A 10,589-nucleotide genomic window follows, 5' to 3' on the forward strand; every position below is an offset into this window, starting at 1 on the left:
TAAATCTCATGTGTCCTTGCATTCATTTTTCCCACTTTCTGGTTTTTCCCCTTTGTAATGGTCTCTCTCTCTCCCTCTCTGTCTCTCTTTAAGGTACCTACTGTCAACAACGGGAAGTGGAGGCCATTACTGAAGGTGTAGAGGAAGATGAAGGATTTTGCTGTTGTGAACCTGGCCATATTCCTCACATGCTTTCATTTAATGCTGCATTTAGCCAGCGATGGCTAGCTTGGGAAGTGATAGTCACAAAGTATATTCTAGAGGGGTATAGCATCACTGATAATAGTGCTGCTTCTATGCTTCAAGTTTTTGATCTTCGGAAAGTACTCACAACTTACTATGTCAAGGTAAGAGTATGTGTCTACTTAGATCTTCAGATAATCAAGAGTTTCTTCTTGGGAATAACATATATATATATGTAAGTATATATATGTATATACTTTTTTTTAACTTATGCTTTGCTTCTGAGTACTTATTTAAATTCTCTAGCATCCAGAAAAGTCCATAAAAATAGACCTACTAATGTCTTGCTTTCTCTTTGTTTACTGAAATTCATTCCATTCATTCATTAATAATAGCTAGACATTTGTAGCTTGTGTTTTAGGCATTGTGCTAAGGAATATGTACACACAAATACGCATACACACATGATTGTCTTACTTAATTCTGTAAATAAGTGTTTCCCTATTTTACAAATAAACAACTTAAGGATCAGAAGTTAACTTGGCCAAGGTCCTCTAACAAGTAGAGTTTGGGGCTTAAAACCCAGGCTTGTCTGACTCTTGCGCCCTTGCTCTTGACCACTGCTTTGCACAGCTTTCATTCAACAAACTGAATAAAAGTATTGCAAAATTCAAGAGGTCCCCAAGACCACCCTCGCTTCTGACATCAACTGTAATTTTGGGGTCCCCAAGACCACTCATAGGTTCAGTAAGTTGCTAAGAGTTGTGCAGATGCCTGTTTCTCCCAGCAGTGAAGCATGGCAGTACTCACGGGGTGTTGTCCACCAAGGAAGCTTGCTTGAGCTTGGTGTCCTGTCATGTAGGCATGGTTGACCATCCACATGGCCAACATAAGTCTCCAGGACGTCCAGAGGTCGTGCTGATACTGTGTGGCTCTAGGTCCTCAGCTGAACAAAGACTGTTTAACAGGAAGGGCATGCCAAGGCTTAGAGGTTACCCCCTATAACCCAAGGGTAAAGGCCAAATCCCTCATTGGGCAAGGTTAATCCTTTACTGCACAAGAGATTCTATTTTTGCTAAAGAGTTTATAGAAATACAGTATGGTTGCGACTTAGGGGCTTACAGGTAAAACCAGTATTTTTAAGGAGGAAACGTGTGCTAAGCTTTAATAACCAACATCTGAATTTTTCACACCTTTTTTTCTTTTCTTTTTCTTTTTTTTTTTTTTGAGACAGGGTTTCATTCTGTTGTCCAGGCTGGAGTACAGTGGCATAATTGTAGCTCACTGCAGCCTTGACCTCCAGGGCTCGAGCAATACACTCACCTTAACCTCCTGGGTAACTGGGACTACAGGTGCATGCCACCCAGCTAATTTTTTATTTTTTTGTAGAGATGAGGTTTCGCTATGTTGCCCAGGCTCTCAAACTCTGGGCTCAAGCAGTTCTCCCACCTTGGCCTCCCAAAGTGCTGGGGTTATAGGCATGAGCCACCATCCCCAGCCTGAAATTTTCATATCTTATGTTGTTACCTCTCCTCACCACCTTATTTGCTGATTGGGATGAACATTGAGCCTTCCATTTAATGTTTGGCTAAACCTAACCTCAGGAAGCTAGAGATTGATTTCACAATATTTTTTACTTGTGTGTGTGTGTGGCATTTTTTTCTCTAGTTATAAATATATATCTCTATAACTTGGCCTAGGACCACCAGATGGCCTTAATAACTCTCTATGATAAATTATTCAAGATAAGTGCACTACAGTAAAGTTTTTTTTACCTCTTTTGAAATATCCTAAGTTCAAAAGCTCTAAAATCAATAGATTAGGGCCAGGTGCGGTGGCTCATACCTGTAATCCCAGCACTTTGGGAGGCTGAGGCGGATGGACCACTTGAGGTCAGGAGTTCAAGACCAGCCTGGCCAATGAGGTGAAAACCCATCTCTACTAAAAATATAAAAATTAGCTGGGTGTGGTGGTAGGTGCCTGTAATCCCAGCTACTTGGGAGGCTGAGGCATGAGAATTGCTTGAACTCAGGAGGTAGAGGTTGCAGTGAGCCGAGATTACGCCACTGCACTCCAGCATGAGCGACAGAGTAAGACTTTGTCTCTAAATAAATAAATAAATAAGTAAAATAAAATAAAATAAAATAAATAAACAGAATTGTTTTGAAGTTGCTTTGTTGAATTTGTGGTTGTGATTTTAAAGTATTAGATGTTTTTTCATCCAGTAAGGCCTGAGGTATATTATAGTATTCTTAAAATATATATGTAGAATATTGAGGGAGAATTTATATCGTTATAAATAATTGTAATGGGGGAATTTATATCATTATAAATAATAGGAATTTATTTCATTGATGAATCTGAGTAAATTGAAATTGTAATTTAATCTGAATTCTTTTTTTTTTTTTTGTCTTGTTCATGTTAGGGTATCATTTATTATGTTACGACCTCTTCTAAGCTAGAGGAGTGGCTAGCTAATGAGACAATGCAGGAAGGACTTCGTCTGTGTGCCGATCGCAATTATGTTGATGTGGACCCAACCTTTAATCCAAACATTGATGAAGACTATGACCACCGACTGGCAGGCATATCTAGGGAGAGTTTCTGTGTGATTTACCTCAACTGGATAGAGTACTGCTCTTCCCGAAGAGCAAAGGTAGAGTTTATTTCATTTACAACTCTTTGAATCCAAGTTTCTCCAAAGATGCAAAGAATGTCCCTGTTCTTATGAGGTCAGTTTTTCCAGACCTTCCTCTTTCTGATCTTCTGGTTAAGATAACCTAACTGGTTCATTATGGTTAGGCCAAACCAACTCTGCCGAAACAGGTTAAAGGAAGTGACCTCCCGCTTTCTTTCATTTGCAGTGTCCCAGTCTCATTGTCCAGGTAGCACCTCCTCTACCCTGGGCATGCATAAGCATGCACATACATTCACATTCCACGCATTACACTTCAAAATCTAGTCCTTAAGAAATTCTACCTCTCTCTGCCACACTTAAGGATAATTAGATGTGTTTGTCCCAAATACAAAGTCTAGACCAGTGCTGGCTAATAGGCTTTCTGCAGTGTTGGAAATGTGCTGTCACTGCCACATGTGGCTGTGAAACACATGAAATGTGGCTAGTACAACTAAAAAGCTGAATTGTAAATTTTATTGAATTTTAACTGATTTAAATTTAGGAGCCTGTGTAGCTAGTGACTACCACATTGGACAGTGTGGATCTAGACCATTGATTTCAAATGTGAGTAAAAAAGGCATAGGAACTTGTAAAAGTTCAGATTCCTGGGCCCCACCTATAAGATTCTGATCTAGGTCTAGGCTGGGAATCACTAGGGCTGATTTAAATTCTGGTGGTTCCCAATCCACACATTAGGATAACATGTTTTATCCTAAAAGTAAGATGAGTTAGGGACTTCAGCAACTATGGCTTCCTTCTAGGTCTCATGATTTTTGTGGTAGTATCACACCCCTGATCAGACTCCATGTAACATAATCGCAATGCCAAGGCCTGTGATTACAAAGCTAATTCCTGCCACTACTACTGCTTTTTAAGCAAAAGACTTGTGTAGTTGAACCACCAGCATCCTATGTACAGATTTACCCACTATCATGTAGCGTAGTGAGCTATCTTGACAACTGGTGCCTTCATCATGGTCTAGGAGGTACATACTGACCATCTTCAGATTTAGCACTTGGTTTAGTCCTTCCTTTGCCACCACTTAGAGTAAGACAGCCATCATATCAGCCTCTTTTTACTCCATCAGTAAGAACAGGAGCATCTTGTACTTCCTCTCTGAGTGGTGGCTTTGAGCTTTTGTACTAGATGTGCAGTTTATATGGAGCAGAGTAGTATATCTTAAAAGAAGGGATAGTGAGTTGGATAAAAGAACCTCACAGAAGGCTCAGAAGACCAGTAGACAGTGGCTGGAAATAGAGGACCTCAAAGCTAAACTTCTTTCTTCCAAACATATAACAAGTAGTTTTATTTTTTCATAAATAAAATATACTTAAAATGTTTTGCATACTGTTCTCAAATCCTTGGACTGACTTTTGTTGGGAGAAGTAATGGGAACAGTCATATTATCCTATAGCTCTTCTTTGGCTCAGATGATATTGGTTATTTTGTTGTGATTTAGTCATGATGTTTTTTGCTAGGGGTTCACAGTGTACCCACTCAGGAACAGGGTTCCATCCTACCTTAAGGACCTTTAGAGATTATTGCTGAGGTCATGAACATGGCTCAAGGAAGTCCTGATTGGTAATAAATCATATATTCAAAAGGTTTACCTCTAAACTTGGGTATCCCCAGTCTCTTCAGGTAGCTTATTTCACTAATCCTGGTCTGTTTTATTTTCTATTCTTACAGTCTCTGTAGAAGAAGATTATCAGTTGTATTTTTCCAGCTATATGGTCTCCCGTTTGCCCTAGTTTTTCTTTTAAGTTGAACAAGATTATCTTCATCTCCTTAAGATCTTGGATGCTATTCTGTGAATCAGCATTCCCGGAATAACCTCTTCCTGGGGACGTTAATCAGGCCAGACTTGCTGACTCAAGCTGTAGTGCCCTCATCTGAATGTTTAAAAACTGCCTCAGACCCTTCTTCTGTAGTTCCCTTTCAAGATAGTATAAGATTGATCCTGAACTAACTGCATTAAAATTACCTTCAATGCCAAAATGAAAGGATTCATCTCAGTTTCTTTCTCCTACTTTTCAAACGATAAGTATTTCTTTCACTTTATTGTTAGTATTAGCAAGAATTTTTGGTGAGAATTTCTAATGCAATTTCGGGAGTAGGGCACATGCCTTCTCCAACAGTAACAAAATAGTGCTACCAGGCTTGAACTAGTTTTTTTCTTTCAGCAAATTAAAGATGTTGCTATACTGTCTTCTGGCTTGCATTGTTTCTGATGAGAAGTCCGCTGTCATTCTTTTCTTTGTTCCTCTGAAAAAATGGTAGGTACAATATAATATCTTTTTTCACTGGCTGCTTTTAAGATTTTCTCTTTATTACTGGTTTTAAGCAATTTAAATACAATGTGCCTTAGTGTAGTTTTCTCATGTTTCTTTTTTTATTATTATTATACTTTAAGTTCTGGGATACATGTGCAGAACGTGCAGGTTTGTTACATGGGTATACACAAGCCATGTGGCTTGCTGCATCCATCAACCTGTCATCTACATTAGGTATTTTTCCTAAGCTATCCCTCCCTTAGCCCCCCCATACCCCAACAGGCCCTGGTGTGTGATGTTCCCCTCCCTGTGTCTATGTGTTCTCATTGTTCAACTCCCACTTATGAGTGAAAACATGCAGTTTGGTTTTCTGTCTCTGTGTTAGTTTGCTGAGAATGATGGTTTCCAGCTTCATCCATGTCCCTACAAAGGACATGAATTCGTCCTTTATTATGGCGGCATAGTATTCCATGTTGTATATGTACCACATTTTCTTTATCCAGTCTATCATTGCTGGGCATTTGGGTTGGTTCCAAGTCTTTGCTATTGTGAACAGTGCTGCAGTAAACATGCATGTGCACGTATCTTTATAGTAGAATGATTTATAATCCTTTGGGTATATACCCAAAATGGGATTGCTGGGTCAAATGGTATTTCTGGTTCTAGATCCTTGAGGAATCGCCACACTATCTTCCACAATGGTTGAACTAATTTACACTCCCACCAACAGTGTTAAAGTATTCCTATTTCTTCACATCCTCTCCAGCATCTGTTGTTTCCTGACTTCTTAGTAATCACCATTCTAACTGGCATGAGATGGTATCTCATTGTGGTTTTGATTTGCAGTTCTCTAATGACCATTGATGATGAGCTTTTTTTCATATGTCTGTTGGCCACATAAATGTCTTCTTTTGAGAAGTGTCTGTTCATATCCTTCACCCACTTTTGGATGGGGTTGGTTTTTTTCTTGTAAATTTAAGTTCCTTATAGATTTGGATATTAGCCCTTTGTCAGATAGATAGATTGCAAAAATTTTCTCCCATTCTGTAGGTTGCCTGTTCACTGTGAGGATAGTTTCTTTTGCTGTACAGAAGCTCTTTAGCTTAATTAGATCCCATTTGTCAGTTTTGGCTTTTGTTGCCATTGCTTTTGGTGTTTTAGTCGTGAGGTCTTTGCCCATGCCTACGTCCTGAATGGTATTGCCTAGTTGTTGTTCTAGGATTTTTATGGTTTTAGGTCTTATGTTTAAGTCTTTAATCCATCTTGAGTTAATTTTTGTATCAGGTGTAAGGAAGGGGTCCAGTTTCAGCTTTCTACATATGGCTAGCCAGTTTTCCCAATACCATTTATTAAATAGGGAATCATTTCCCCATTGCTTGTTTTTGTCAAGTTTGTCAAAGATCAGATGGTTGTAAATGAGTGGCATTATTTCTGAGGCCTCTGTTCTGTTCCATTGGTCTATATATTTGTTTTGGTACCAGTACCATGTTGTTTTGGTTACTGTAGCCTTGTAGTATAGTTTGAAGTCAGATAGCGTGATGCCCCCAGCTTTGTTCTTTTTGCTTAGGACTATCTTGGCTATGTGGTTTCTTTTTTGGTTCCATATGAAATTTAAAGTAGTTTTTTCCAATTCTGTGAAGAAAGTCAGTGGTAGCTTGATGGGGATAGCATTGAATCTATAAATTACTTTGGGCAGTATGGCCATTTTCACAATATTGATTCTTCCTATCCATGAGCATAGAATATTTTTCCATTTGTTTGTGTCCTGTCTTACTTCCTTGAGCAGTGGTTTGTAGTTCTCCTTGAAGAGGTCCTTCACATCCCTTATAAGCTGTATTCCTAGGTTTTTTATTCTCTTTGTAGCAATTGTGAATGGGAGTTCACTCATGATTTGGCTCTCTGTTTGTCTGTTATTGATGTACAGGAATGTTTGTGATTTTTCACATTGATTTTGTATCTTGAGACTTTCCTGAAGTTGCTTATCAGCTTAAGGAGATTTTGGGCTGAGGCAGCGGGGTTTTCTAAATATACAATCATGTCATCTGCAAACAGAGAAAATTTGACTTCCTCTCTTCGTATTTAAATACCCTCTATTTCTTTTCTTGGCTGATTGCCCTGTCCAGAACTTCCAGTACTCTGTTGAATAGGAGTGGTGAGAAAGGGCATCCTTGTCTTGTGCCGGTTTTCAAAGGGAATGCTTTCAGCTTTTGCCCATTCAGTATGATATTGACCATGGGTTTGTCATAGATAGCTCTTCTTATTTTGAGATAGGTTCCATCAATACCTAGTTTATGGAGAGTTTTTAGCATGAAGGGGTGTTGAATTTTATCAAAGGCCTTTTCTGCATCTGTTGAGATAATCATGTGGTTTTTGTCATTGGTTCTGTTTATGTGATGGATTACGTTTATTGATTTGCATATGTTGAACCATCCTTGCATCCTAGGGATGAAGCTAACTTGATTATGGTGGATAAGCTTATTGATGTGCTGCTGGATTCTGTCAGCCAGTATCTTATTGAGGATTTTCTCATTGATGTTCATCAGATATATTGGCCTGAAATTTTCTTTTTTTATTGTATGTCTGCCAGGTTTTGGTATCAGGATGATGCTGTTCTCATAAAATGATTAGGGAGGAGTCCCTCTTTTCTGCTGTTTGGAATAGTTTCAGAAGGAATGGTACCAGCTTTTCTTTGTACCTCTGGTAGAATTCAGCTCTCAGTCCATCTGGTCCTGGCCTTTTCTTGGTTGATAGGCTATTAATTACTGCCTCAATTTCAGTACTTGTTATTGGTCTATTCAGAGATTCAACTTCTTCCAGGTTAATTTATCCATTTCTTCTGGACTTTCTAGTTTATTTGCGTAGAGGTGTTTATAGTATTATCTGATGGTACTTTGTATTTCTGTGGGATCAGTGGTGATATCCCCTTTATCATTTTTATTGTGTCTGTTTGATTCTTCTCTCTTTTCTTTATTAATCTAACTAGCAGTCTATCTATTTGTTGATCTTTTCAAAAAAAACAGCTCTGGATTCATTTTTTGAAGGGTTTTTTGTGTCTCTGATTCCTTCAGTTCTGCTCTGATCTTAGTTATTTGTTGTCTTCTGCTACCTTTTGAATTTGTTTGCTCTTGCTTCTCTAGTTCTTTTAATTGTGATGTTAGGGTGTTGGTTTTAGATCTTTCCCAGTTTTTTCTATGGGCATTTATGCTATAAATTTCTCTCTAAACACTGTTTTACCTGTGTCCCAGAGAGTCTGGTACACTGTGTCTTTGTTCTCGTTGGTTTCAAAGCACTTATTTATTTCTACCTTAATTTCGTGATTTACCCAGTAGTCATTCAGGGGCAGGTTTTTCAGTTTCCATGTAGTTGTGTGGTTTTGAGTGATTTTCTTAATCCTGAGTTCTAATTTGATTGCACTATGGTCTGAGAGACTGTTTGTTATGATTTCTGTTCTTTTACATTTGCTGAGGAGTGCTTTACTTCCAACTATGTGGTCAATTTTGGAAGAAGTGCGATGTGGTGCTGAGAAGAATGTATATGCTGTTGATTTGGGGTGGAGAGTTCTGTAGATGTCTATTAGGTCTGCTTGGTCCAGAGCTGAGTTCAAGTCCTGAGTATCCTTGTTAATTTTCTATCTTGTTGATCTAATATTGACAGTGGGGTTTTAAAGTCTCCCACTGTTATTGTGTGGGAGTCTGAGTCTCTTTGTAGGTCTCTAAGCACTTGTTTTATGAATTGCGTGCTCCTGTACTGGGTGCATATATATATAGGATAGTTAGCTCTCCTTGTTGCATTGATACCTTTACCATTATGAAATGCTTTTCTTTGTCTTTTTTGATCTTTGTGGGTTTAAAGCCTGTTTTATCAGAGACTAGGATTGCAACCCCTGCTTTTTTTTTTTTTTTTTTTTTTTTGCTTCCCATTTGCTTGGTAAATATTCCTCCATCCCTTTATTTTGAGCCTGTGTGTGTCTTTGCACATGAGATGGGTCTCCTGAATACAGCACACCGATGAGTCTTGACTCTTTATCCAGTTGGCCAGTGTGTGTCTTTTAATTGGGGCATGTAGCCCATTTACATTTAAGGTTAATATTGTTATGTGTGAATTTGATCCTATCATTATGATGCTAGCTGGTTATTTTGTCCGTTAATTGATGCAGTTTCTTCATGGTGTCGATGGTCTTTACAATTTGGTATGTTTTTGCAGTGGCTGGTACTGGTTTTTCCTTTCCATATGTAGTGCTTCCTTCAGTAGCTCTTGTAAGGCAGGCCTGGTGGTGACAAAAATCTCTCAGCATTTGCTTGTCTATAAAGGATTTTATTACTCCTTAGCTTATGAAGCTTAGTTTGGCTGGATATGCAATTCTGGGTTGAAAATTCTTTTCTTTAAGAATGTTGAATATTGGCCCCCACTTTCTTCTGGCTTGTGGGATTTCTGCAGAGAGATCCGCTGTTAGTCTGGTGGACTTCCCTTTGTGGGTAATCTGACCTTTCTCTCTGGTTGCCCTTAACATTTTTTCCTTCATTTCAACGTTGGTGAATCTGACGATTATGTGTCTTGGGGTTGCTCTTCTCGAGGAGTATCTTTTCGGTGTTCTCTGTATTTCCTGAATTTGAATGTTGGCCTGTCTTGCTAGACTGGGAAAGTTCTTCTAAATAATAAACCTGAAGAATGTTTCCAAGTTGGTTCCATTCTCCTTATCACTTTCAGATACACCTATGAAATGTAGGTGTGGTCTTTTCACATAGTCCCATATTTCTTGGAGACTTTGTTCATTCCTTTTCATTGTTTTTTCTCTCATCTTGTCTTCATGCTTTATTTCATTAAGTTGATCTTCAATCTCTGATATCCTTTCTTCAGCTTGATCGATTCAGCTATTGATACTTTTGTATTCTTCACGAAGTTCTTGTGCTGTTTTTCAGCTCCATCAGGTCATTTATGTTCATCTCTAAACTGGTTATTCTAGTTAGCAATTCCTCTAACCTTTTTTCAAGGTTCTTAGCTTCCTTGCATTGTGTTAGAACATGCTCCTTTAGCTTGGAGGACTTTGTTATTACCCACGTTCTGAAGCCTACTTCTGTCAGTTTGTCAAACTCATTCTCCATCCAGTTTTGTTCCCTTGCTGGTGAGGAGTTGTGTTCCTTTGGAGGAGAAGAGGCCTTCTGGGTTTTGGAATTTTCAGCCTTTTTGCACTGGTTTTTCCTCATCTTCGTGGATTTATCTACCTTTGGTCTTTGATGCTGGTGACCTTCGGATGGGGTTTCTGTGTGGACATCCTTTCAGTTGATGTTGATGCTATTCCTTTCTGTCTGTTAGTTTTCCATCTAACAGGCCCTTCTGCTGCAGGTCTGCTGGAGTTTGCTGGAGGTCCACTTGAGACCTTGTTTGCCTGGGTATCACCAGTGGAGGCTGCAGAACAGCAAAGATTGCTACCTGTTCCTTCCTCTGGAAGCTTCGTC

General features: G+C 38.9%; 1 protein-coding gene across 5 annotated transcripts in view; it reads left to right on the plus strand.

Annotated features, from left to right (window-relative positions):
* The window catches only part of PCNX1 (pecanex 1), a 211,017-nt gene that overhangs the window by 169,765 nt on the left and 30,663 nt on the right, over nt 1–10,589 (plus strand). For all 5 annotated transcript variants that reach the window (XM_015143998.3, XM_015143994.3, XM_015143993.3 and 2 more), the window contains 2 exon segments: nt 94–347; nt 2,609–2,839. In XM_015143998.3, coding sequence (XP_014999484.1) covers nt 94–347; nt 2,609–2,839 — 485 coding nt within the window.

Source organism: Macaca mulatta, chromosome 7, assembly GCF_049350105.2.
Source record: "Macaca mulatta isolate MMU2019108-1 chromosome 7, T2T-MMU8v2.0, whole genome shotgun sequence".
NCBI lineage: Eukaryota > Metazoa > Chordata > Mammalia > Primates > Cercopithecidae > Macaca > Macaca mulatta.